Source organism: Aotus nancymaae, unplaced genomic scaffold, assembly GCF_030222135.1.
Source record: "Aotus nancymaae isolate 86718 unplaced genomic scaffold, 86718_ANA_hifiasm-v0.15.2.pri h1tg000067l, whole genome shotgun sequence".
Classification (NCBI taxonomy): domain Eukaryota; kingdom Metazoa; phylum Chordata; class Mammalia; order Primates; family Aotidae; genus Aotus; species Aotus nancymaae.
This window is the reverse complement of record NW_026988482.1, coordinates 25,032,074-25,058,779: the sequence shown is the minus strand read 5'-3', so window position 1 is coordinate 25,058,779 and position 26,706 is coordinate 25,032,074. Positions and strand designations below refer to the sequence as shown.

The 26,706-nt window shown below is 55.8% G+C and overlaps 1 protein-coding gene and 1 pseudogene across 2 annotated transcripts; one reads left to right on the top strand and one right to left on the bottom strand.

Moving 5' to 3' along the window:
• Positions 1 to 1,775: 1,775 nt before the first annotated feature.
• SLC38A3 (solute carrier family 38 member 3) lies at positions 1,776 to 18,298 on the bottom strand. Of its 2 annotated transcripts, none has more exons than XM_012467789.2 (16): positions 18,220 to 18,298; positions 9,974 to 10,125; positions 9,795 to 9,876; positions 9,509 to 9,624; positions 8,819 to 8,892; positions 8,642 to 8,734; positions 8,461 to 8,542; positions 7,311 to 7,393; positions 7,163 to 7,221; positions 6,700 to 6,864; positions 6,544 to 6,623; positions 6,174 to 6,274; positions 5,827 to 5,951; positions 5,596 to 5,740; positions 4,561 to 4,664; positions 1,776 to 4,472 (listed from the first exon to the last, which is right to left on the bottom strand). In XM_012467789.2, the coding sequence occupies exons 2-16, from the start codon at positions 10,072 to 10,074 to the stop codon at positions 4,368 to 4,370; spliced, it is 1,515 nt and encodes a 504-aa protein (XP_012323212.1). In that variant the 5' UTR covers positions 10,075 to 10,125; positions 18,220 to 18,298; the 3' UTR covers positions 1,776 to 4,367. The 2 variants fall into 2 exon arrangements, with proteins under 2 accessions (XP_012323212.1, XP_012323213.1); XM_012467790.3 differs by lacking the exon at positions 18,220 to 18,298 and adding an exon at positions 16,343 to 16,888.
• A 7,153-nt stretch (positions 18,299 to 25,451) lies between these two features.
• Positions 25,452 to 26,107, top strand: LOC105727717 (large ribosomal subunit protein uL23-like; annotated as a pseudogene).
• Positions 26,108 to 26,706: the final 599 nt, after the last annotated feature.

Sequence of the window (26,706 nt, the reverse complement as noted above, 5' to 3'; positions counted from 1 at the left end):
AGGAAATAAATAAATAAAACAGACAAACAAGAAACTTCAAGTTGCTACTGATTCAGAGACTGCCCCCTCCTCTGTTCAGGACCCAGTGTTGGCTCTCATCTTACTCAGAGAAAACTCCATAGTCCTTATATGGCTGACAAGGCTCTACAACACTTGTCCCCTGCATTACCCCCCACCTGCCCCTTCTCTCCTCTCCCATGTCACTCCAGCCTCCTGGCTGCTTCTCCCACGGGCCATGCACATTCTGCCTCAGGGCTTTGCACTGGCTGATCCTGCCGACTGGAATCTTCTCCTGAAGGCATCCACATGGCTTCTTCCCTCTCCAAACCTCTGATTAATCAAAGTTCCTTTCTTGGCCAGGCACAGTGGCTCACTCCCGTAATCCCAGCACTTTGGGAGGTCGAGGCAGGCAGATCACTTGAGGCCAGGAGTTTGAGACCAGCCTGGCCAACATAATGAAACCCAGTCTCTACTAAAAATACCAAAAAAATCAGCCAGGCAGGCATTGTGCCATGTGCCTGTAGTCCCCACTACTTGGGAGCCTGAGGCACAAGAATCAGAATCTCAGGCTGGGCGCAGTGGCTCATGCCTGTAATCCCAGCACTTTGGGAGGCTGAGACGGGCATATCATGAGGTCAGGAGATTGAGACCATCCTGGCCAACATGGTGAAACCCCATCTCTACTAAAAATACAAAAATTAGGCCGGGTGTGGTGGCTCACACCTGTAATCCCAGCACTTTGGGAGGCCAAGGCGGGTGGATCACGAGGTCAAGAGATCAAGACCATACTGGTCAACATGGTGAAACCCCGTCTCTACTGAAAATACAAAAAAATTAGCTGGGCGTGGTGGTACACGCCTGTAGTCCCAGCTACTTGGGAGGCTGAGGCAGGAGAATTGCTTGAACCCAGGAGGCGGAGGTCGTGGTGAGCCGAGATTGTGCCATTGCACTCCAGCCTGGGTAACAAGAGCGAAACTCCGTCTCAAAAAAGAAAAAAAAGAAAAAAAATACAAAAATTAGATGTGGTGGTGCCCGCCTGTAATCCCAGCTACTTGGGAAGCTGAGGCAGGAGAATGGCTTGAACCTAGGACATGGAGATTATAGTAAGCTGAGGTCATGCCACTGCACTCCAGCCTGCCATCAGAGCAAGACTCTGTCTTTAAAAAAAAAATCAGAATTGCTTGAACCCTGGAGGTGGAGGTTGCAATGAGCCAAGATGCACCACTGCACTCCAGCCTGGACAACAGAGTTAGATTATGTCTCAAAAAAAAAAAAAGTTCCTTTCTCAGACCTACTCTGACCCCTGTCCCCGACCCCCATTGTCCTTACCTTGTTGTTTTCACTCCCTGTAGTACTGAGCGTCTTCCAACCACATGATAGAATTTAGTGGTTAGGTTTAATGTTTCTTTTCTGAATCTAATCCCCAACCTGGACTGTAAATTCAAGGAAGGCCAGGGTCTTCACTTTGTTCATTGCTTTATTTGTTAGATGAGTGCCTGCCATGTAGGAAATCTCAATAAATACTGGTTGAATGAATGAATGAATGAATGAATCAGTCGAGAGGCAAATATGTGCTTATGCACACAATGAGCAGGGTGTGGGCAAGGGCAGCTGCTGGGTGGGGATACTGAGACTCATGTGTTTTGCCTCCTTTCCTGCTCTGTATTATCTTATGTTTCTATAATAAGCAGTCATAAGAAAAACAGTGAAAAATATAGAAGACCTCTGTGCTGGACCTTCAGGCTGCTCTAACTAGTCAATATTCCAAACAATAATATTTTCAGAATTATTTATTTATTTGTTTATTTATTTTTTGACACAGAGTCTTGCTCTGTTGCCCTGGCTGGAGTGCAGTGGTACAGTCACAACTCACTGCAGCTTCAGTCAGCCAGGCACAAGTGATTCTCCTGACTCAGCCTCCTGAATAGCTGGGACTACAGGTATGAGCCATGTTTCACCATGTTGCCCAGGCTGATCTTGAAATCTTGAGTTCAAGTGATCTGCCCACCTCAGCCTCCCAAAGTGCCAGGATTACAGGTGTGAGCCACCATGCCTGGCCCCAGAAATTTTTTTTAAAAGGATAACAAAGGAAAAAACCTGTGTCTGTAATCTGACAGCCAGGGACAAGGGACACTCATTTTCAAACAGTCATGTGGACACTTGGCTCTTGAATCTAGTGTAGTGACCACATTACCTGCCTCCTCCCTACCAGAGCCTGCTGCCCATGGTGAGGCTGGGGAAGGCCTGACTAGGTAGGCAGAGATGGTCTCTTGGGGCCAGGGCCCAGGGTTCTTCCCCACCCCAGATGTGTGTTTGTGTGTGTGTGTGCACGCGCGTGTGTGGCGGGGTGCTACCATTAGCACATCCCTTTGATCTGAGGGGCCTGAAGCAGGGGCCTGGTATCCTGCTGCTGCTCTGAACTGTAGCCTTCTTTGGATAGGGGGAGTGTCAGAAAAGACCCCTGGGTCTGCCTGCAGGATGGACTTGCCTGTCATTGCCCCCCAATACCCAGGAGCCAAGGGTTCCAGGCAGGGCTATGGCCCCATTGAGACCTCTAGAGGGCAGCCCCTCTCATCAGAACACCCTGCACTGCATCCACCTCTAGGCCAATGTCCAGCTCTTTCCTGGGGCCATAGGGCTCCTGGGTGAGTCCCCAGACTGGAGTCAGGCGCCTGAGCCTGTTGGGAACAGGACTCAGGAAGCTCCCCTCTGCTCAGCTGGCACTGCTGTGGGCCTAGCAGCCATCAGCTTGAGGAAGTTCTTTCTTCAGGGTTTTCCCGAGCTGGCAGCTGCCTTGCAAATTCAAACTGGATCTTTCCTGCTGTCCTTTCCCTGGCGGCCTAGCCTGGTTCAGGGTCTCTCCTAATGAGGATTTGGTGCCAAGGCCTGGGCAGCTCCATCCCACTGGATCCCAGCTGGTTCAGTCCTGCCCAAGGCAGTGGGCAGCTTCCCAGTCCCACTGGGGCCAGGGCACCTGGGGCTGTCCTGCCTCCTTGCAGCCCTTGCCCTATCTTGGACTCCTGCCTCCCTTTGCCATTTGGGGCCCCACACACAGGGACTACTAGCCCCCTTTATTCATAGTAGATTTTACTGTTAGTAAAAAGATCAGCCCAACAGGGCACAGGATTCCTGGACTTTTGTCCCCAGACTCAGGGCATGGACAGAGAGTAGAAATGGTAGCCTGGGAGCCAGGGGAGGGCAGGGGGCCCTTCCTAGGGCTCTCTCAGGGCTCAGCTGCCCCCAGCTCAGACCCTCCCTGAAGCTGCTGGGGATGCACCTCACGTTGCCTCCTTCCAGAGGCCTCTCTCTGTCCCACTTCCTGGGGCCTCATTAATTCCTCCCCACCTCACCCCGTGAGAAAGCAGGTCTGTGCTGAGTCTGGCCCAGGCCCAGAGCTGGGTCTGAGTGTGCCACTGGCTAGTTTGGGAGGCCGGGGGTGGGGTGAGTGGTGGACTTGCCCTATCCCCACCCTCATCCCAGACAAGATGGGGGGCCTCCATCACTGTCCATGTTCTGGCCCCTATCTTACTTTCCAGGAATTCAGGGACCATGGAGACCAAGAATAGAAAACACAGCTAGTCTTGTGTATAATATTTATAAAAGAGGGCTGCCAGCTTCCCTACCCTGTCCCAGTGTGGTCACTGGGGTCTTTGGCTCCCGGGGGCAGGCCACTCTGGGCCTCGGCCTCTCTCTTCTCTCAGCAATGGAATGTGAGCTGTGGCGCAGGCTTGTGGCAGGGGGAGTCCCAGCCTCCCCAGGACTGGTGAAGGGACAAGGCAGGGGTCTCTTGGGGGTACCTACACCAGCCCACCCTCAGCAGAACCTGCTGGCCCCAGCTATGGGGTATGGGAGGGTGTCATCCTGTGAAGGGGATGGGAGAAGAGTATCTAAGGGCCCAAGTGTCTGAAAAAGGGATAGGGGATAAAAGGAGGCAAAACAAGTGGGCTGGGGGAGATGAGGCCCCAGGAAGCAGATCATGGCCTAGCAGCAGGGTAGGGGGATGGCTACAGGCCGGATCCCAGCTCTGTTTGTCCCTATAGGCTGTGTCCCCTCAGGAGGCAGCTGCTGGGCCCCAGTGTATGCATCTGTACAAGGAGGGAATGAGGGGCTTGGGCAGGATCTAAGGCGACAGCCCCACCCTGCTCCCAGTTCAGGAAGCCCCTGCAGCTCCAGAGCCCAGCGGGGTAGTGGCCCAAAGGCCTTGGTCCTGGCTCTTGAACAAAAACCTTCCACAGAAGGACATGGGGCCTGGCTGAATGCCACAGTGTTAATCGCATCTTTCTTCACTGGCCACTGGATGGGAGCAGGAGCTGGAGAGTCTGGGCAGGGCTGCTAGGGTGAGTAGACAGAACAGGATAAGGGTCACCCTAGTGGTTTCCTCCATGCCGGCTGGTCCCTGAGGCCCAGTCAATGATGATGAAGCTCAAGCTCATGGTCATCAGCAAGAAGCCAAGCACGGCAAAACACAGGGCCTGCGGGATCAGAAGTCAGGGTCAGGTCTGAGGTCAGGGCAGCTCCCTCAGCCCCATACCAGTCCACCGGCCTCCAGGCCCCTCGCACCAGGATTTTAGGGGTGGATCTTGCAGGCTCCTTCTCCGTGGGCATGATTCGGAAGTAGAAGATGGCAGGGAAGATGAAGATGAGGCACGGGGCAGATGTGGCACCTGCAAAGAACAAGACATGGCCACTGCCGGCTCATATTCACCTACTGACTAAGGTTCGGGGGTGGACTCTTCAATGAGATTAAACATTCCTTGTTGAGGGAGTTTCATGTTGAGACTGCTGGAGAGTTCTGCCTGATTCTGGGAAGCCCACCAGCCTCTCCCTCTAGTTCTCCATCCACAAGGATGGAAGGCTGCTGATGTCGGTGTCAGAAGAATGTCAGCCAATGAAGCTAGCAATGAGGAAAGGCAAGTCAAGAGATGGAGAGAGATGAGGGCTTAAGGGTATTGGGCTCCAGGATACAGCTATACTTGAAGGCTTCTCTGTTATTTGAGCCAGTGGATTCCTTTCTGCTTAATGCGTTTTGGGTTGGATATCAGACACTGAGAACCAAGAGTACTGTCTGTGATATCCATGATACTCAGCCCCCAGGTCTGTCAGTCCTGGCAGAGTTTGTTAGTCCTCTGAGTTGGGTCACCCCAAAGATATTTCAGAATTGTCTGCTCTACCAACTGAGAGCCCCATCTGGAATGAGGCAGTGGATACAGTGTCAAACTTGGAGTCCAGTGATCCTGGGGCTGAAGCAAGCCCAAGGCTCCTATTCACCAGCTGTATGGCTCTGCTGCTCCTTTAGCCACTCTGAACTTTAGTTTCCTCACATGTGAAATGTGGACAAGACCCAGTCAGCTCCTTTGAGGAGGCCTCTAATCCTGGAGTCCACCCCTGTACTCCAGGAAGGGGGACGAACTCAGTGGTTCTGAGCCCTGAAAAGGGACTAGAATAGCCTATGGACAAAAGCTCAGACGGGAGGCCAAACTGTGCAGATGCGCCACTGCACTTAATGTAGGGTGTAAGCTCAGGAATCTGCCAGGATTTGCAGAGGTGAACCTCTCTGGGGAATAGCCTATGTCTACAGCAGGGCCAGACCCTCACCAATGACTCCAAAGATGCCCAGGATGTTGGGGGCAAAGATGACCAGCAGGTTGATACAGGTGAGCAGGCTAAAGGCAATGACCACGTGCCGCAGCCAGCTGAACTCCTGGTTTGGAAAAAGCATCTGCTGGATGGCGCGGCGCACCTGGGGGGCAGGTGGGAAGAATCATCAGCCTGTTGGCCCCATCAGCCCCTCCCGCCACTGGTCTGGCCACCTGCCCACCAGCTCACCGGGAACAGAACGATGGGCACTGTGAGCGTGACTGCTGTCAGCACGGCCACGCGCACGCACAGGATCAGCACGTCGAACGGGTCCACCTTGCTGTAGGTGTGCAGCAGCTCCGACTCCACCCCGTCTGTGGCAGGCAGGGAGGGTGGTCAGCAGGTGGCCCCAGGAAGGAGGTGGGATCTGAGCTGCCTGGGGGACCCCGATACTGTGAGGATTGGCGTGCAGACTCATCTCCACTGCGGCAGGGCACAGACAGGCACCACACACCTCGGTATGCAGGGCACCATGGCCACAACCAGCCCCTTCCCCCTAGCCTGGCCTCGGCCTCTGCCTATCTGTGCAGCCGTACCGTAGAAGGAGAGGTAGCCGAAGAGGGCAGCCAGGAAGTACATGACGTACATGACTGCGATGGATAGGTTGGAGATGTGCTGCATCTTCTTCTTAGAGGGGCTGTGGGGAAGTGGGGGACAGGTGTTGGTGACAAGCTGGGTCACGTTGGGAGACTCCACATGCCCCGAAGTCTCTCTGGCACCATACTTTCACCATTCAGCAGCCAACGGAGTCTCCTTCTTGCCCCTAATTGCCTCTCATGGCTGCCACAAGATCTTAGATAAAGTGACTTGGCTTCCATCACCCCACCCCCCCACATTTAGGACCACATCCATTCTCCCCAGACCACCTCACGGCAGCCTTGCCCCTGCTCCCAGCCAGACACCTACTCCTTGAGCTCGGTATAGATGGGCAGCACCTCGGGGTGGCAGACGAAGGCGAAGGCCATGATGGGGATGGTGTATGCTGTCTGGGGAAACACGGGGCTGTGTCAAGGCAGTCCCCCACTGTCACTGGGCCCCCGCCCCGCCCTGGCCTGTCAGAACCTGTGAGTTGAGCGTGAAGTAGCTCGGGGTGCAGAAGGCTGCAGCCTCAGGCTCGACCTGCAGCTGCACCTTCTCCTCCACGACCTCCACATGGCTGAAGTTGCCCGTGGTGTTGCTGAAGTTGGGGGGCAGTGGGCAGGGCACGTGGAACTTTTTGTAGATGACCTGGAGTGGGGAGGGATGAGTGTGTCAGAGCCAGGTGGGCTGCCTGGGAAGTCACCATGAAGCCACATCTAGATCAGGACTGAGGTGGGCTGCCTGGGAAGTCACCATGAAGCCACATCTAGATCAGGACTGAGGTGGGCTGCCTGGGAAGTCATCATGAAGCCACATCTAGATCAGGACTGGCGGAACTGCCTTCTGGCCCAGGCTTCCCAGAGAGACCTGCCCCCTCCTGCTGACAGGGAATGCCCCCAGGAGACCCGCCACCCCCTTTCTCAGCTAACATGGAGGGGTGACTCACTGCAATTAGGAAGAACACCATGCAGCTGAGAGAGAAGCCACTGGAGTAGCCCAGGTAGCCTGCGGAGTAGAGGGGCACTGTGAGATCAGGGGTCCTCCCATGTGCGCCTCCAACAACCCCTCCAAGGCTCTGACCCTGCCACACTCACCAAGCTGCCGCATCAGTGCCAGGGGCAGGATGACAATGACAGAGACAAGGATCACCAGGTAGTTCCCATTCATGTACCAATCCCTGCAGGGATGGGAGTGGGGAGCCAGGGTCAGAATCCATTCAGCCTGGGATGGGGCTCCTGCCTCCCTCTGCTGGAGTCACCAGTGGTGCCACTGAGTGACATCTGAAGAATGTTTGTCAACAGCTCTGAGTCTTACTTTCCCCATCTGCAAAATGGGCATGCCCTCAGCACTGTCCTTCAGGATGATGTGAGAACTAAGGTTCCAGCCTGGCACACAGCTCACGCTTGAGACCCTCTCAATCATAGGCACTGCTGTTGCTTCTCTCAGGACACACAGGCCTGGGCCCAGCCTTTGGAGGGGGGTGTGTGGGAGGAAGGGAGCTGGCTCTAGAGGGAGGTGGTGTTTTCCACAGGGGTTTCAGGCACTTGCAGTAACTAGAGCCCCTTGCGGTTCCATCTGGCATCTGGGCCTTGCCTTATCCTGCCCCCTCCTCTGCCCACCAGGAATGGATATGGGGGATAAGGGCCAGGACCGTCCTCAAAGGCAAGCCCCGAAGCCAACTCCTTGGGAAAGGCCCAGAGCCCCCCAGGAGCAGAATACCAGCTCTCCCTCTTTCCAGAGTTGCTCTCAGCCTCCCAGTCCCTTTGCTTGCTCGGGGCGGGGGATGTTAAGAGCAGGGCCTGGCTGTGTCTCCTCTGTCCCACAAAACATGTTTGATGCCCAGTCAATGCTGGCTAAAGTGATAGGCAACTGGGACACCTGGGCTTAATCTCTTGGTCGGGGGGGTGCAACCCCATGGTCAGGAATAGTAGGCGCTTAGAGCTAAGCCTGAGGCTCCCACGCTCACACGCTGAGTCCGGGGCAAGGAGGGGCCTGGCTTCCTCAGCTGCACCCTGCCCCTAGCCCCACATGTCCCTTCCGGAGGCAGGGGGACCCCTAGGTGCTTCCCAAGTGAGTGTGGACTGAATGCCGGCTCTGCTGGCAACTCCCTCTCCAGCAGCCGCTTGTCTGCTCTGTCTTGTCTCTCCCACTAGCCCAGCCGGGGCCCCCCACCCTCACCCAGCCCCAGCCCACCCCACCCCTCTTCACTGCACCTCACCCCTCTTCCCCCACCCCAGGGCTCACGAGGTTTTCTCCTCCAGATTCAGGAAGGTCTGTATGACAAGTGGCAGCTCAGACTTGATGATGTACAGGTAGCTGGACATGGCTGTGGGGAGAGGGGCAGGCAGGCGCTGGGGTCAGCCCAACCAGCTAGCTTTCGGAGCTGTCCACTCACTAACTGCCTGCTCCTGCCCACTGCTCTCACCTCCGATGTTCTGCAGTGTGATGGCTAGGGCCGCTGCCAACTTTCCTGGGGTCCCAAAGGCACGGTAGCCCAGCTGCTCATAGGCACGGATGCCTATGGGAGCAGGGTCAAGAAGTCAGGAGTTTGCCCCGGTTTACCCACCAGCTCCCGCCCATTCCAGGCTGGCATGAAACTCACCCACGACCCCTGAGGACTTGAGTAGCAGGTGGATGGAGTAGCTGGAGAGCAAGGCGACAGCTGTCAACAGGAACCTGGGGACACATGGGAAGATGAAAGAAAAAGAGGCCACCTGGGGCTCCCCTGGCTGACAGAGAGTGAGAGGCTCTGGGAGGCCGGGGGGTGGAGGGCCTGTGACCTGGGTATGTGGACTCCCAACAGGTATGGATGCAAGCTCAGCAGGCCCCAGGGGTGATGAACACCACCTCATTTGATCCAGGGTGGGACACACCCCAGAAGGGGCCCTCTGGGTCAAGAGTGTCCCTGTGACTGCCCTCTGAGCACCTCCTTCTCTCAAGTCCTTGGAACAAACATGTTTTCCATCCTGGCTTCAGGGCAGAGCCCCCAGGCAAAGGACACGTGTGCCCACACAAGGCCTGGCTGTGGGGCTTGGCCATCACGTGTAAGGTGACAGAAGGACAGTCTCTGGCCTGTAAGGCCGCCCTGTGTTTTGACCTCAGTGGGTTTACTGGGCAGTGAGGTATATTTGTTTGGCTGTGGAGATTTTTTTCAGCCGTGGTTTGTTAGTGTAAGAAGTGCCCACCCATTGCAGCCTGGGCGCTGGGACAGGGAACTGGCAGGTCCCGGGAGGTCATGGTTGGTGGCTTGCTTAGGGCCCCTATCTTTAGAAGGTTCTCTGAGGGCACTCACAGGAAAAGGATAATGCCCGTATTGGCCATGGCATAGGCAAGTCCCAGGATGCCGCTGCCCATGATGGCGTTGCTGAGGTTGAACACTGACATCCCGAACGACGTCTTCCCCTCGAACTGCAGGCACCAGAGTGGGATGGGGAGGGGTGGGAGGAGTCAGCAAGGCACAGGGGCATCGTGGTGTACCCCTGACTGTCCCTCAGCCTCCCACTGCTGCCAGAGACCACTTCATTACTGCATCTAAGCACCCCACAGTGCCCCCTACAACCCGTTGCTGCCCCACTCACGTCGGTGAAGTGTGGCTCCTTGCTGGGACTTTTCTGTAGGAAGCTCTTGCCCTCAATACAGCTCTGTGTGGGGTCCTCAACCCTGCAGGCACAGATCAGGGTGGGTGGCTCTGCTCCAGCCCTTTGCTCTGTTACCCCTGCCCTGTCTTGAGCCACCACTGGGTCCTTCTTGTACTTACCTCTGGTTGTGTGCCGTGGGGGTGACGACTGGGAGCAGCCCCTCTGAGTGTTTGCCGTTGGGCACCAGTTCCACCATCTCTGTCTGCAAAGGTGCCTCCATGGCTCAGGGCACACCACCAGGAGCACTGGTCTCACACCAACAGTCAGATGTCTGCAGAGCAGCCAGGTCCCTCTGGTTAGCCCCATTACTTGGGCCTATGGCCCAGCCTCCTACATGAGACCTGCAGCCATAGCACACCTCCAGGATGCCCACTTGGGACATACCTGCACATGCAGCTCTGCCTGCTGCCTCCCTGAGATCTGCCATTGGGGGAATCCAGCTTGGACACCTGAGTTCCCAGGACGTTCTGATGGGACACCCTGACCAGTACATAATGCACCTCTTACATGCACATCAGTCCAGGCAAGCCCTTGGGGTCTCGGTTTCACCATCTGTGAAGTGAGGGTCATCTGGATGACCCAAGTTCAGAGCCCAGTGGCACCAGCGTCCCCAGATGCTCAGTCTCAGGCCCCCAGACTTCACTCTGGGTATGTACCCAGGACAGACTTCCCCTCCTTGACATTAGTACTGGGAGATGGTTTCCTACACTGGCCCCGTGTCCAGGGACCTCCTGGCCAACCTAGAATGGCACTGCCCGATGGCTGGAGGCCTCGGGAGAGGGTGAGGGCTGTGGGCCCTGTTCCCAGCCGCCCGGCGGGCACTGCTGGCAGCCAGAACAAAGAGCCCTCTGTGGGCTGAGAGCTGGCGCTGGGAACGGCAGGCGCAGAGGCTGTCCCCCCTCCCCAGAGCCAGGATGCCTGAGGCAGTGCTGGGTGGCTGGACACCTGGGCCCTTCCCCCCTGGCTGTGGCAAAGGGCCCTCGGGGGGCCTTCCAGGAAATGGGTGCTCCAGGGCCGGTTCTCTGTGCCACACATGCTTCACCCTCCACATAGTCCTGGCCTCAGGGCCATGTTTTCTTCCAAGTCTTTCCTCCACTGCCAGGCAGGGAACCCGCCCCCAACCCTCAGGGGCCTGCTGTCCAGGAGTGGACCCTCTGAACAGACCCCCATTTCCTAGGGCCCCAGGCCAGGAGCTCAGGCCCTTGGCCAGCTATAGAGGAGCCTGGGTCACCAGATCAGTCTCCTTTCTCTGCTTTCAGGGCTTGGCTCTGCTGGGCCTCAAAGGAACCAGCTCCCCTTCCCCCACCACCCCTGCCCACTGCCCAGACAACTGACTGGCCCCTCTCCCATCACTGGGTCCAGGAATTGCCTACTTCATACCCAGAGGTGGCTGGGCATAGTGCCCCCAGGTTCCGTAAGGACACCCCGAAGGCCAGCCTGGCCAGCAGGAGAGCTGAGGCCAGAGTGGAGACCAGGGAGGGGGCAGCCCTGCCAGACAGGACAGCCAAAGCCGGGTCCTGAAGCTGTGGTGCCCTCTCTGCTGGGGAACCCTGAATTCTGCCCTGAATACCCCATCCCCACTCTGGCCCCTGATGGTCTCAGGTCTGCCCTTGAATCTGGAGCACTGGGGGACTCAAATATGGCACTCAGGACTAGGGGTGAACAGGAGAGGCTGGGCTCAGGCCTCAGGCCTGGTGTCCCCGGAGGCAGCAGAGGTCACAGCAGCCTCTGGCCTCTCTGGTCAGAGGACTCCCTCCCTGCATTGTCCCAGGCAGCCCCAGGCCAGAGTTCAGATTTTGGCACCTGGGCCCTGGAGACCCCATACTTGGCACTCCTGCATCCCCCAAACCTGCCTCTCCTTCTGATGCCAGTGTCCTACCTCCTCTCCTCCAAGCCCCACCCACTCAGGACCAAAATAATGTGAGCATCTCTTCTTGAGCCCTCTCCCCGCTCCCAGAGTTCCCTAGATCTGCCTGTCCTCATGCCCCTGCCCTAAGCCTTGCCATCAGCATCCCTCCAAGGGTCCCAGCTGGGTATGGAGATGCCGGTGCTGGCATCCAGAGCTACTCCAGAGTCACCCCCTCCACCCCGCATTCAGCTGGGGCTGCCCTCTCTCGGCCCCCTACCCTGGGCAGGCTGGGACAGGCCCTCAGAGTGTGCTGAGCTGGCAACCTGGACAAAGCACCCTTCTCTGCCCTAATATCCTTCCCTAGCAGCCAGGCACTGCCTCCAGGGAGACCACAGTCCATGGCATGGGCCAAGGGAGGTGTCTGAGGTCTGAGCTCCACGTTCCCTATCCCCGCTGCAGGAGCTGGGCCTAGACCCTCGGGGCCTGGTGGCTATTACTCAATCATGACCAGTCATTTCTGGGTCTTGGGCTGGGGCCTGACATCCCAGAAAAGATATAGAAATCTCTCCTCAAGTGACCGCCAGCCTGGAAGAGACAAACCCCCCAAATAGCACCCTCATCACTACCCTATGGCTCCTGCTGCAACTGAGTGTGAGCCGTAGAGTGCTGGGTCTCAAAAAAGAGGACAGGGGGCCTCAAGGAAGACTTCTTGGAGGAGGTAATGAAGCCAGTCCTAAAATTCCAGTAGGCACCCTGGGGTGTCAAACAGGAAAGAGTGCACCAGGCAGAGAGCACAGCATAGGCAGAGGCCCTGAGGTGCTGTACAAGGCAGGCTGTGAGGATGGAAGGAATGTTCTGTGGCTACAGACAAATCTGATAGAGCCATAAAGGCCAAGTCTAGGAGTCTGGACTTCGGTCCAGGGCAGGGAGGAGGGCTGAGGGGCCAGGGTGAGGATTAGCACTAGCCTGGCATGCAGCCCCCAGCCATTCCCTGAGGCTGCCAGCTCATTTTTGACAGCTCCTACCCCTTGGCCCGTGGCCTCCCAGGCTCCTTTGTATCAGGGAGTCAGGGTAAACTCTGGGAACTGCCCCCTCATAAAAAAGGCTGCCAGCAGAGCCTGATCCCCTGTGGTGAAAGCCCAGAGTAGACCCTCTAGCACTGGGCTTGGCCCTGCCTCACCATGTGACTGGGGGCATCATAGTACTCCTCCACTCGGGACCTCAGCGTTCCCCTCCACCGCCGTCCTCTAGGGGGTCCTGTGAGGCTTGGCCAAAGCTGGGGATGAGTGAGGAGGCTCCCCAAGGCCTTCCTGCCCAGGGTAGGCCATGGGTGCCCAGAGAGTAGCCAGGCGCTAGGATGGGGAGATCATTGACCTTGGGCAGGTCATCAAAATGGCATCTTTCATGGATGTAGTGTGAGCCTGGGCAGTAAATCAATGGCCCAGGCCATTGCCCTGGGACCTATTTGCTTTCCTGGGAGATAAGGGCCAGGAGGGGCCAGGAGCCACAGGGGTGGCGCAGCAGGTAACACCCGCCCACGCGGACATCACCGGGTGAGAATTGAGCAGGCACACCTCAGGGGGTGTTGAGTTTGGCTAATTAAAGATTTTGAGGCCCAGGAATCCAGGACACCTCAGGGCGGCTGATGCAAGCAGCTATAGGAAGCACAGCTCTCTGTCCAGGGATCAAGGTCCTTGGAGTCCCCAGGACTCTGAGCCTTGCTTTCCTTCCCCATGCTCAGGAACATAAGTGGGTCTGGGTCTGCAGTAGTGAGCTGGTGACAGGGAAGCCTCACACTCTTCTTTCCTTGGTGGCCACTTGCACCAGTGGAGGCAGAGACCCCCTGGAGCTTACTGCTAAGGCCCAGGCTTCCTAACCTCAGCCAAGATCTAGAGGAGAGAGCTGGCCTGGCTTGAGGGTCCATCGTGATTATCCCTGGGGGCTCAGGGGTGAGGGCTGCGCCCAGTTCCAGCTCAGCTCATTTTTACCACTCCCTTCCTTGGCTGAGACAGGGTGCCCACCTCCTAAGTCTGGTACCCAACTAGACAGCTACCCCTCTGTCCACCTGTTCCTCCAGGCTTCAGAGGGAAGATCCCCCTCTCCTAGGACAAGCTGTTAGTAAGGGAGGAAATCAGATCCAATGGAGACATTTGGACTGCATGTTCTCAAGGCACAGCCATAGGAATCAGTGGTATCTGATTGCTGGGGTCAGGAGTCTAGGGACAGAGCAAGTGGGAGGAGGGTGTTAGAACAGGGAAAAGACACCTTTTACCCTCCTCCAGACCCACGTCTCCAGATTTTGACCCCGGTAGATTCCAGTCCACCGTCTGCTACATCCTCCTCAACAACACAACAATGCAAGTGGCCAGTGTGTGGACAACACTGGGCTAATACTGAAGAGGTGACATGCAGAAGGGGGCACATCCAGGGGAAGCCAGATGGCCCAGAGAGCTGATCTACTGGCCACGCCAATCCCTCATCCCCCAGCTCCCTGGCCCTGGGATCTCAGGTCTGTGTCTGTGTTCTGGGCATCCGGAGGTGTCTAGGAGGATCTGAGAGGCCCAGCTGGGGCCGGAAGGTAGACTTTCCTGTGGCTGGGTACATTTTCTAACAGATACTTGTAGTTGGGCCTAACCTTAGGCACCTCGGCCTCCCTTCCCACCCAGCCCTGGACCCTCCTTGTTCAGGCTGCCCCTGCTAGAGGTTGTAGCCAGAAGCTCTTGGTTCACGAGTGGGCTAGAGCAGCAGCAGCCCCCACCTCCCTCATTGCCAGCCTGCTGAGAAGGACGTGCAGCCCGAGGCCCAGCTGAGGCAAAGGACAGGACATCACGTGACTGTGGCCCCCCAGGGGCAGGGGAGACCCTGCGCCAGCCAGCCCATTCTCTTCCCTGCTGACCCGGAATCCCCTGGAGGAGACCAAATATTTGGACAGCCGGACTTCTGGCCCCAAAGAAAGCTGGAGCACAGGCCTTGGACAGTTCTGGACTCATCAGAGAGTCCAATGAGGGGCTAAAGTCAAGGTCGGCCTGGAGGAGGGGCGACATCCAACATCAGGAAGAAGAGGCAGTGGGTGGGAAGAGAGACAGACAGGGAGCGAACAGGGAGAGAAAACATTAGCTCCATGCATACTGATCCATACAGAGAGACAGACAGACAGAGACGCAGAGGCCCAGGGAGACAGGGAAATGCAGATGCACACAGAGGGACAGACAGAAAAACACACAGACAAAAATCAGATGCAGATAGGCAGACAGACATTCAGATAGGGAGACAGAGAGCTACAGAGACAACTAGGGAGGTGAGAAACAGTGAGTACCCAGTCAGAGATGGCCAAATGGAAGAAGAGACAGCTGCAAGGCTGGGCGTGGTGGCTCACGCCTGTAATCCCACCACTTTGGGAGGCTGAGGTGGGTGGATCACCTGAGCCCAGAAGTTGAAGACCAGCCTGGCCAACATTGTGAAACCCCATCTCTACTAAAAATACAAAAATTAGCTGAGCGTGGTAGTGGGTGCCTGTAATCCCAGCTACTCAGGAGGCTGAGGGAGGAGACTTGCTTGAACCTGGGAGGCAGAGGCTGCAGTAAGCCAAGATCGCGCCACTGCACCTCAGCCTGGGTGACAGAGCAAGACCCTGTCTCAAAAATAAAAAATAAAAAAGAGACAGCTGAAGAAAAAGAGAGCCCCAGAAAGAGGGAGAAGGGGAGAAGGAGCCAGGGGGCCCAGGTGAGGGGGCAGTGGGCCCAATGGGCACTGCAGAGATGACCAGGCAGAACCCTGAAGGACCCCACAAAAAGGCTGCTGCTGCACTTCCAGGTCCCCACAGAGCAGGTTATGCCCCCACTAGCCAGGTGCTATGACACCCAGAAGGTGGGGCTGAGCTCACTAGGACCACAAAGCCAGGCCCAGCTGGAAAGCTCAGAGATCCCTGATCCAGCACCCAGGACTTGTCTACCTGAGCAATGGAAAAGATGATGGACAGTCGGAGTGACCCCCATTCTTAGCAGCCCTGCACGTGTGCAGACGTGCTGGCTGGGAGGCTGTGTACAGGACGTGGCCCGCAGAGCGGAAATTCAAAACCAAGCCACCCCAGGCCACTGGCCGGAAAGCCCCTCCTGCCCCAGCAGCTGGTCCTTCCCTTTGGCCCCCAGAAGCCCCGCCTGGTCCTCTGGAGCCCCACCCTGTTCTCCTATGTCTGTCCTACCACCCAGAGTCAAAGGCTTACCCTTCACTCACTAGACAGCGTGCACAGGGCGCACAGTAGGTGCTCAGCAAATGTTAAATGAATGGAATAGCTGGGTGCAGTGGCTTACACTTGTAATTTCAGCACTTTGGGAGGCCGAGGCAGGCAGACTGCTTGAACTCAGGAGTCCGAGACCAGTCTGGGCAACATGGCGAAACCCTGTCTCTACCAAAAATACAAAAAAAATTATCAAGGCTTGGTGTTGCACACCTAAGGTCCCAGCTACTCAGAAAGCTGAGATGGGAGAATTTTGAGCCTGGGAGGCAGAGGTTGCAGTGAGACGAGATTGTGCCACTGCACTCCAGCCTGGGCAACAGAGTGAGACCCCATCTCAAAACATGAAAAAAATACAAAAATAAATGAATGGAATGCATTTGAGGCCCTTGCAAGCCCTCTTACCTGCTCCAAGTGAGGCCTGGTCCCTGGCCATGTCTGCACTAGAACATTCTCCCACCGGGTCCCACTTCTACTATAGACTGCGCATTCCACCTCAGCTTTCTGTTCACAGAGATGCCAAAACTGCGCTCCCTGGTGGCCCACCCCGAGTCACGTCCCTCCGAATGTGTTTTCCTCTCAAACTGATTGCTTGTCCTCACACCCAGCCCAGACTTCCAGGGTGCGTCCAGTTCAGCTTAAAATCCTTCCCTCATCCAACTCAGAGACCATGAACCACCTAGCCAGTCTTGTTGTGCCTCAGTTTCTCCATCTGTCCAGGGCTCCGAGGCTACTTGCTAGGGCAGTGGCACAAGGACAGAAGCAACCAGTTGTCATGGTCTGGCAACCTAGAGCCCTGGACTAGTGTGGGGACCATTTGTGACGTGGGCCAAAAGAACCAGCACACAACGAAGAGTGGCTTGAGAGGCCAGTGAAGACGGGTCCCATGGGCCCAGGCAGAACAAAATTCTGAGATACACACTCCCACCCTCCCCAGAGATTCAGCCCCCTGCTCCCAACATCAAGAAATCAGATTCCCATTTCTGGTTTCAGTCATTCCAGCCCTCTCAGAGATGTGAGGGTTGGCTTCTTCCAGTCCTGATCCCTCCCGCCAGCAATGCTTCTTGCAGGAAGGGTAACGTGGCTGTGCAAAATTTCCCCCATTCAAAATGGAACCTTCCTTGGGTCTCTTTAGCTTTCTAGCCCCCAGACTGAAAGGCCTGAGGATTTGCTTCCTTTTCAGAAGGAAATGAGCCCCGTCCCAGACCTTTTACAGGACAGGAAGGGGTGGAGAGTCCACAGGCCTTTTCCAGGGGTAGCTCTGTGGCTGGAGTCGGTCATGGAAGAAAGGACAGGGTTGGCAGGATGAAGGAAGGATGGGCATGAGTGGGATGTCCTCCATGATGTACCCCGGGGCTTAAGAGCCTTTGACTTAGCCTTTCTCAGACCTGTTCAGGAGCCCATACCCGAACTCGGGACTCAGGTCCCTGTGGGGGGAAAAGGGCGGGTCCCCGCAAGTCCCGCCCCAGCCTCCCCCTACCCGGGTGTAAACAAACGCACGCATTCGCTGTGGCCAATCGAAGGGGCCAAACGGGTAGAGGCGGGCTCTTGCAAACCAAGTCTTGGTTCCTTCTCTCTGCCCTGCGCTGCACGGGCTCTGCCTTACACCCTACCCCGCGCCAGGTGGGGAGGAGCTCGCAGGGCGCCCCGGCCTCAGGTCAGGGAGCCACGCGCACCCTGGGCCCGCCGTGCCCGCTGGCTCCGCTGCAAATGGCACCGGCTCTGGGACCAGCATGTACCCCGCGGTCCCTCAGGCAGCCCGGCCCGATCTGCCCTCAAGCCCTTGTCCAACGCAGCCGGGATAAATATACCCGGATTCCCAGCGTGCCAGCCGGGCAGCTCTGCCTATCAAGCGCCCGTCGGGGCAGTGCTCCAGGGACTGGTCCAGGCCCCTCTTGAGTGCCCCCTCAGGCCTTCTCCAGTCTCCCCTGTGGGCCCTGCCTCAGGAAGCCTGTGGCGTGCCGCCTGAGCCCCCAACAAGGCGTCCTGTGGTCCCAGCCCTGGGAGCCGCCGACCCGCTGTACCTCCCCGTCCTGCCAAGAGGCCCTAAGGGGACGACGTGTCCCTCCCGGTACACCTAGCGCCCTGCTCAAGCTCGGCGCTGAGTCCTGACTGGCGGGTCCCCAAGACCAGCGCCTGGAGCGCGCGGGGCTTTGGCTCGCCTGCCCAGGTCAGGACGGGAGAGGGGAGCTTCCCAGAGTTCGGCTATGGGCAGAAGGGGGGACAGTAGGGCTCGGCCCACCCATGCCCTTGGGCGGGTGGGTGAACTCCCGAAGCGGTACCTGGCCTCACGGTTGGGCACGCGCGGCGCTCCGCTCGGGCCGTGAGGTCCGCTCTGCTCCCGGCTGAACTCAGGGCTGCAACAGCGACAACAGCGACGGGGGAATGAAGGGCGCCCGGCCCCGCCCCCAGCCCGCCCCCCGCCCGCCAATCCCTGGCGGCCCGCGGGAGGAGGGGCTGGTCGGGAAGTGGCGGGGGCCGGGGCAGGCCGGGAGCAAAGGGGCGGCCGGCGCTCCAAGGAGCCCCTAAGTGGGAGAGCAGAGCTGCAGGAGGGGCTCTGTTGAGTCCTGTGGGCGGAATGCTTCAGTCCAAAGCAGATTCTCTCTGAGGTCTGTGGGTGTCACCTTAAACCCTGAAACGCTCTGCCCACACCCCCCAAAGCCAGAAGGGGAGCTTCAGCCAAGAGGACTGGCAGTGCATAGCCTCAGCGAGGGATGCTTGATTGGGGGACTTTCAGGCATGCTCAGGCATCAGAATGCCTCTTCTACCTGCCTCCCTTTTCCCAACCAGGGGTGGGGTGGGGATGGAGGTGGGAGGGCTTCTTGTATCAATTCTGTTTCCACCCCAGATATTCAGAGGAGGCTGAGGCTGGAACAGAGAGGGCAGGGGCAGTGAGGTCAGGCATTGAGCGAGGCTTGGCTGGCTTAAGTCTCACGTGGGGCCCCCGACCATGACCCCCGTCCTTATTTCGAAGGTGTAGGAGACAGCCGTCTGCCTGCCCACAAGAAGGGGCCTGGGACTTGGTGCCCTGGGGACAGGGGTTTTAGGATGGCCCCATTCTTGGCTGGGGGCTCCTATCTCACCCCTGCCTACTCTCCACACAGGGTCCTGGTGCTCAGCGGCGGGTGGTGAGTGTTAAGGTCCCAACTTCAGCCATTGGGAAGCTGGGGGAAGACGCTGAGCTTCGGGGTGAACTGGGGGGGTTCCCAGAACAGCTGTGCCCCTTGCTTCTCAGCCACTGGCTCTGATCCGATTAATCTCATGTCCTCTGCTGTTCCTATCCAAGCTGGTCTTCTCTGTGTCATGCCTGCTCCGCTTCCCAGTGTGGGGGAATGCCCTCAGAGGACATGCCCAACCCCTCCTCTGCCCTGGGCTGGGAGTCAGGACTCCAGGATTCTCTCCTGCTGACTCACAGAATCACCACAGCCAAGCCCTGGCATACCTCAGTTTCCCTCTGTCGCACGGAAATGGTTCTTTTTTCCCCTTCACCCATTCCAATGGCTGGGGGAATGGATGAAGGGGAAGCCGTGAGCCCAGGCGGGGGGCTTAGCTCGGGCTGGCAGGGCTAGAGAGAAAGGCATTGGGATGGTGGCAACCCCTGAAAACCTCAAGCCACCCGAACTTCTGCCCTGCTGGTAGCTGAAAAATGGGAAAGGGCTGCCTTTCACTCCTGGTCTGGACTGACACCATCCCCAGATCAGAGCTCACTTTGACTCTCACCCTCCAAAAGGGGATAGTTCTGCCTTGGGACAGAGCCATGTAGAAGAGGTGCTGACTACGGCCTCAGGCCTGCCTCCCACCTCTTACCCTCCCACCTGCAGACACCCTGGATGCTCACAGGAGCCATTTGCCAAGGGCTGGTGGCTCCCACTGGCAATTCCTGAGGGGCCAGGGCTGGCTCAAGGTCACCTGGCATGTGTGTGTTGGGGTCCTCAATCCAGACTGGAGGAAGCAGGGGCTGGCTGGGCTGGGCTGCTGTGGGAGGCCCAGAGGCGGGTATGATGTGGGGTCCCTGGGTCAGGCCAGTTGTGGCCAGGCTGGGGGAGGGGCTGACTGTTTGTTGTTGCTAGGCCTGGGCCCCAGCCAGGGCAAACACAGCTCGGAGGCCTTTCCCGCCACCTGCCGAATCTCCCAGCCCAGCCTGTGGTGGCCAGACAGCTGGACAGCTAGGATGTGGCTCTGAGAGCTGCTGGTCGCCTTCTCCCAGAGGCTGGAGAGAATGTCCATCCAAGCAACCCCAGGGTTGGGGGCAGCCTCATGGGGTGGAGGATAGGGGAAGCTTTATCCCAGGCTTCAACCCAGCCCCCACCTCCACTGCCCCATCACCACAAACTTAAACCCAGACCCGAGAGGGTCTGCCAGACCCGTGAAGCAGAACTCAGGGTTTCAGGACTGCTCAGATCCTCCTTCCAGGGCCCTGACAGCCCTTGGCTCTTCTCCTCCTTCTCTAGTCATGAACTCTCAGTCTCCAGCTAGGCCATCTCTTTTCACCATGCCACCGCCTCTGCTGACACGCTGTCCACACAGTGCCCCAAGACTGTCTCCAACAGTGATGCCCCATCTTTGCCTCCAACCCGGCCCTTCCAGAGCCCAGCATCTGCATCCTCTGGCTCCTCTGACCCCCTGCAACTCCTGCCCCCACACCTGGCTGGCCTCCCTCATATCCCCCCACCTGCTCCCAGCAGGCCTCTCCACCTCCCCTCAGCCCAGCTGGTCACACTGTACACATTCCCGCTGTTCGCAGAACTTGTCAGCCTTCATGCTTCTGTGCCTCTGCCCTCGTGCTTCCCAGGGCTGAAGGTTCCCTACCCTGTCCCACCTCCTTGGCAAACTCCTACTTGTCCTTCATCACCCACATAGATTACCTCTGTGAACCCTGCCTGAGACACCATGAAGAGCCAGCTAGCCCAACACTTACTGCTCTTGCCACCCTACCCACACAGCCCCAGCCCCAGCCCCAGTGTCTCCAAGTGCTATCTCCAGGTGGTCTCAGTGGGAAAGCTCCTGCCAGGTTGGCGGGCACAGATCAAGGAGAGCCTGATGGAGAAGCAGCCCACAGACTTGCTCTGCAAGAGGAGGAAAGGCACACGCCAGGGTTGGGAGGGAAGGGCACTCTGGATGGAGAAAGCAGCTGGGCCAGAGGGCAAGGAGCATGGGTGTCGGGCTAGCCGTAGTGGGCAGAGGGCTGTGTGCAGGGCAGCGTGCTTCTTCTGGGCTCATGATCGGGGTTTTGAAATCCTCATAGGAAAAGGTGGTTCTCACCCCCACACTTCAGGGCTGTGTACCCACACCCCAGCTGCTGACTCTGCTCTGCTCAGTTTGGTGCCTGCAAGGCTCCTCTTTGGGCATGAACAGGGCTTTAGTGTCACAACACAGGGTGTAGAAGTATGGATGGGACCCATAGGCAACCCCCCCACACCAGCTCTTCCCCAGCCTGGGCCCCCAGAGCTGGTGACCTCATGGCTAAGGCCTGGCCCCCACAGCTCTGACCTGCCTGCCCTCTCTCTCCTGAGATCTGGCCCCCAGCTTCTCTGGCCACTGAAGCGGCTTAATGAGCCCTGGTCACATGGACTGTGATACTGCCTGTGGGGAGGGCCCAAACCCCCAGTGGCCACCGAGCCAGGCCCTGACGTCAGCGGCATTAACCGTCCACCAGGCTTGTCTAATCTCTGGTAGGTGGCCGGGCCAGGCTGGTCCCGCCAGAGCCAGAGCTGAAGGCTGTGGGGGCCCTCAGGGGCACCTTGAGGTTGTGGTCACGGATGGTGGTGGCTGGAGGTGCCCACAGTAAATGCCCCCCGACCTATAAGGCTGGGGTGTGGCCACTATGCTGACTCTGGGCCAATGCTCTCTGATCCTCTGCCCTGGACTGTGAATCATGCATCAGGTACCCATTGATCCTGCTCCGTAGGGTGTAATTACACTGGTGTGGTAAGCAGGGCCAAACAGGTTTCAGGCTGGGAGACTCAGGGCCCCTCCACACTTGCTGGCCATGGCCAGGCAACATCCCTAGCTCACAGGATCCAGGAGTACCAGCCCTGAATCCCAGGCCCCAGGGTCAGAACCACGTGTGCGATAGGACTCCCTGGAGGGCAGGGTCCAGCCCCTGCATGTTGGGGCTTTTCTGTCCCTTGCCCAGGAAGGCCGGGGAGCACATGATCTTTCTGCCAAGACAAGGCAGCTATGGGGAAGGCACCATAGGTCACCTCTCCTGATGCTTCCTCCCTCTCAAACCTAACACTTCCAGCTCTTCAAGGCCTCCTGTCCTGTGCCCACTACCTCCTTCTGTCACTATCTGTGTCCCACCTCACTCTAGCAAACTTTGTGGGGAGTGGGTCCTTAGTAGAGATGAACAGCCGAGGCTCGGCTGGGCCAACAGCACTCAGCAGGGGTCTTGCACCACTGGCCAGAATCGCCGCGATGCCCAGGCTTCTGAGCAGCGCCGATATCACTGCCCACATGGGCATGGGGCTCCCAACCCCATCCAGTGTTCTTCCTGTGCTCATCCTGGGTGCCTTCACGCTCCCCTCTCCAGCCTCCCACAGGCTCACAGCTCCCCACCACCTACACATTGAGGATGCCACCTACACTCAGCTCTCTGCCCAGCACTGAGTATCAGTCGGCCTTCTGGGCATCTCCCCCAAACACTGCTGGTCCTGCAAACTCAGCCCATCCAACAACCCTCCACAATACCAGCTTGGTGGGGGCATTGCCTGTGCTTGGTCAACCGCTCAGACCCCAACCCCTGTCACTGAGCCTCTCGCCTTGCAGCACTGGGTCCTGTCAGACAACGGAGACATAACCTATGCCTCATGGGGACCCCAGCCCCATTCCTCTCCTCCTCCACACTCACACTGGCTCCCAGGAAAAATATGTCCCCCTATATACATGTTTTAATGAAAAAAAAAATTTTTTTTGAGACAGAGTCTTCCTCTGTTGTCCAGTGCATTGGCACAGTCCCACTGCAATCTGCCTCCAGGCTCCAGCAATTCACTTGCCTCAGGCTCCAGCAATTCACTTGCCTCAGCCTCCTGAGTAGCTGGAACTACAGGTGTGTGCCACCACGCCTGGCTAATTTTTCTGTTTTTAGTAGAGATGGGGTTTCACCATGTTGGCCAGGCTGGTCTCGAACTCCTGACCTCAGGTAATCCTTCCCCCTCAGCCGGGATTATAGGCATGAGCTACTGTGCCCGGCCTTAATGAAAAATTTTAATAATTATTTTTTCAAAAATCAGAATTTGAAAATATTATTGGTGACTTTTGTCTCCATTAAAGCCAGGAAAATAGAATTATAAGAAATTCTGTTTAAGTTATAAATAAAATATTTAACGTTAAAATAATGTGACTTTTAACATACCTACTTTTTCAAGTTTTTCAACTATTTAATATTCTGAGAAAAAATTAACCATTAAAAATACATTAAACAGTTTAAAAGGCAACCCATAGAATGAGAAAAAAAATTGCAAATCCCATCTCTGATAAGGAATTGTTCTCCAGAATACATAGAAAACCTCTAAGACTCAACAACATTAAAATAAGTCAATTCAAAAATGCGCAAAGGACTTGAATAGGCATTTCTCCAAAGAAGATATACAGATGGCTGATAAGCACAGGAAAAGCTATTCAACATCACTAAGCAGTAGGAAAATGCAAATCAGAACTACCATGAGATACTACTATTAAAAAAAAAAAATGGCTGGGCGCAGTGGCTCACATCTGTAATACCAGCACTTTGGGAGGCTGAGGCACGTGGATCACCTGAGGTCAGGAGTTCGAGATCAGCCTAACCAATATGGTGAAACCTCATCTCTACTAAAAATACAAAAATTGCAGCTGGATGCGGTGGCTCACACCTGTAATCCGAGCACTTTGAGAGGCCGAGGCAGGCGGATCACCTGAGGTCGGGAGTTTAAGACCAGCCTGATCAACTTGGAGAAACTCCTCGGGTTCTATTGGAGTAAAATAAATAAACCCCGTCTCTACTAAAAATACAAAATTAGTGGGGCATAGTGGCCCATGCCTGTAATCCCAGCTACTCGGGAGGCTGAAGCAGGGGAATCACTTGAACCCAAGAGGAAGGAGCTTGCCGTAAGCTGAGAATGCGCCATTGTACTCCAGCCTGGGCAACAAGGGTGAAACTCCATCTTAAAAATAAAATAAAATAAAATAAAACTAGCCGGGTGTGGTGTCGTGCCACTGTGGTCTCTGCTATTCAGGAAGCTGAGACAGGAGAATTGCTTGAACCTGGGAGGTGAAGTTTGCAGTTAGCTGAGATTGCACCACTGCAGTCCAGCCTGGGTGACAGAGCGAGACTGCTCAAACAAAACAAAACAAAACTCAGAAAATAACGAGAGTTCACAAGGATGTAGAGAAAGGTGAACCCCCTGTGTACTGTTGGTGGGAATGTAAAATGGTACGGCTGCTATGTGAATTGTTCCTAAAAATATTAAAAGTAGGCCAGGCGCAGTAGCTCGAGGCTGTAACCCCAGCTCTTTGGGAGGCCAAGGTGGGCGGATCACAAGGTCAAGAGATGGAGACCATCCTGACCAACATGGTGAAACCACGTCTCTACTAAAAATATAAAAATTAGCTGGGCATGGTGGCACGTGCCTGTAGTCCCAGCTACTCGGGAGGCTGAGGCAGGAGAATCACTTGAACCTGGGAGGCAGAGGTTGCAGTGAGCCAAGATCGAGCCGCTGCACTCCAGCCTGGTGACAGACTGAGACTCTGTCTGAAAAAAAAAAAAAATGGATTCACCATATGATTTGCCAGTTCCATTTCTGGGTATACACCCAAAATAATAAAAAGCAGAGGCTGGTGATGGGAGAGATATTTGTACACCCATGCTCATAGCAGCATTATTCACAATAACCAAAAGGCAGAAGCACCATTCATCAATAGATGAACGAATAAACAAAATGTGGAATACATACAATGGAATATTATTCAGCCTTAAAAAGGAAGGAGATTCTGGCCAGGCATGGTGGCTCACGCCTGTAATCCCAGCACTTTGGGAGGATGATGTGGGTAGACCACGAGGTCGGGAGTTTGAGACCAGCCTGGCCAACATGGTGAAACCCTGTCTCTACTAAAAACACAAAAATTATCTGGGCATGGTGTTGGGCACCTGTAATCTCAGCTATTTGGGAGGCTGAGGCAGGAGAATAGCTTGAACACAGGAGGCAGAGGTTGCAGTGAGCAGAGATTGCACCACTGCACTCTAGCCTGGGCAACAGACCAAGACTCCATCTCAAATAAATAAATTAATAATTAAATAAATTAGAAAGAAAAAAAAGGGAAGGAGATTTTGACACATGCTACACAGGGATGAACCTTGAAGACACGATGCTAAGTGAAATAAGCCAGTCACGAAAAGACAAAGACTACAGGGAGCAGTCACATTCACAGAGACAGAAAGTAGAATGGTGGGGGCCAGGAGCCGGGGGAAGGTAGGGATGGGGGTTATTGTTTCATAGGCACAGAGTTTCCGTTTTACAAGAGGAAAGGCGTTCTGGCGATGAACAGCTGTGGTGGTTGTACAACATTATGAATGTACTTAACACCGCCAAACTGTACACTGGCAAGTGGTTAAGATAGTAAACTTTTTGATACAAGTATTTTTAAAACTGGCACCAAGACCCTTTTCACAAGATGGCGCCGAAAGCGAAGAAGGAAGCTCCTGCCCCTCCTAAAGCCGAAGCCAAAGCGAAGGCTTTAAAGGCCAAGAAGGCAGTGTTGAAAGGTGTCCACAGCCACAAAAAAAAGAAGATCCGCACGTCACCCACCTTCCGGCGGCCCAAGACACTGCGACTCCGGAGGCAGCCCAGATATCCTCGAAGAGCGCCCCCAGGAGAAACAAACTTGACCACTATGCTATCATCAAGTTTCCGCTGACCACTGAGTCCGCCATGAAGAAGATAGAAGACAACACACTTGTGTTCACTGTGGATGTTAAAGCCAACAAGCACCAGATCAAACAGGCTGTCAAGAAGCTCTATGACATTGATGTGGCCAAGGTCAACACCCTGATTCGGCCTGATGGAGAGAAGAAGGCATATGTTCGACTGGCTCCTGATTACGATGCTTTGGATGTTGCCAACAAAATTGGGATCATCTAAACTGAGTCCAGCTGGCTAATTCTAAATATATGTATATCTTTTCACCAAAAAAAAAAAAAAAAAAAAAAAACTGGCACCAAAAAAAACCCCTAAAAACATACATAGCAACAAATAGTTTCCTTTTGCTCCAAACCCCAATATGTCTTAGCATGCCTCTGTTGGATCCTCTGTTGGATTTTGATATTTTGTTCTTTGGGGTTTTGCATTCATTTCGACTTTTTAAAATATTATGCTAATATTATTTATCTTGGTTACTAAATTTTTTGGCATTGCCTTAAATTTTGCACCCGAGGTGAGTGTGCCTCACTTGCCTCACCCTAATCCCAGCCCTGCAATTATGTTCCTGCTTCAAGGGCTTTCAAGACTCTCCATCACCTTCTGAGAAAGCCCAGGGCCTCTGACTGGCTTTGGGCACCTGTCCACGCCTCTCCTCCCCTGCTCTTGCTACACTGAACTCCTGTGGCTGTGAGCTCATGTTTCTAGGGTTGGTATATACTACTGTCCCTGCCAGAATGAGCCTCCACCTCAAAACTCCCTCTTGATCCAAGACTGTCCCTGTGAAACTTTTCCGCAGCTCCTCTCTCCTAACCCCTGTCAAGAGCCATGAATTGGTCCCATACCTCCAAGAGTGCCCCACCTTGTCAGACCAGGTAC

Excerpts from the sequence above, each read along its gene's own strand:
- SLC38A3 (XM_012467789.2), bottom strand. The coding sequence starts at position 10,074 with ATGGAGGCACCTTTGCAGACAGAGATGGTGGAACTGGTGCCCAACGGC. Across the intron at positions 6,624-6,699 it reads ACTTCACGCTCAACTCACAG|ACAGCATACACCATCCCCAT; the intron begins GTTCTGACAGGC and ends GTGTTTCCCCAG. Across the intron at positions 6,275-6,543 it reads ATCTATACCGAGCTCAAGGA|CCCCTCTAAGAAGAAGATGC; the intron begins GTAGGTGTCTGG and ends ACTTCCCCACAG.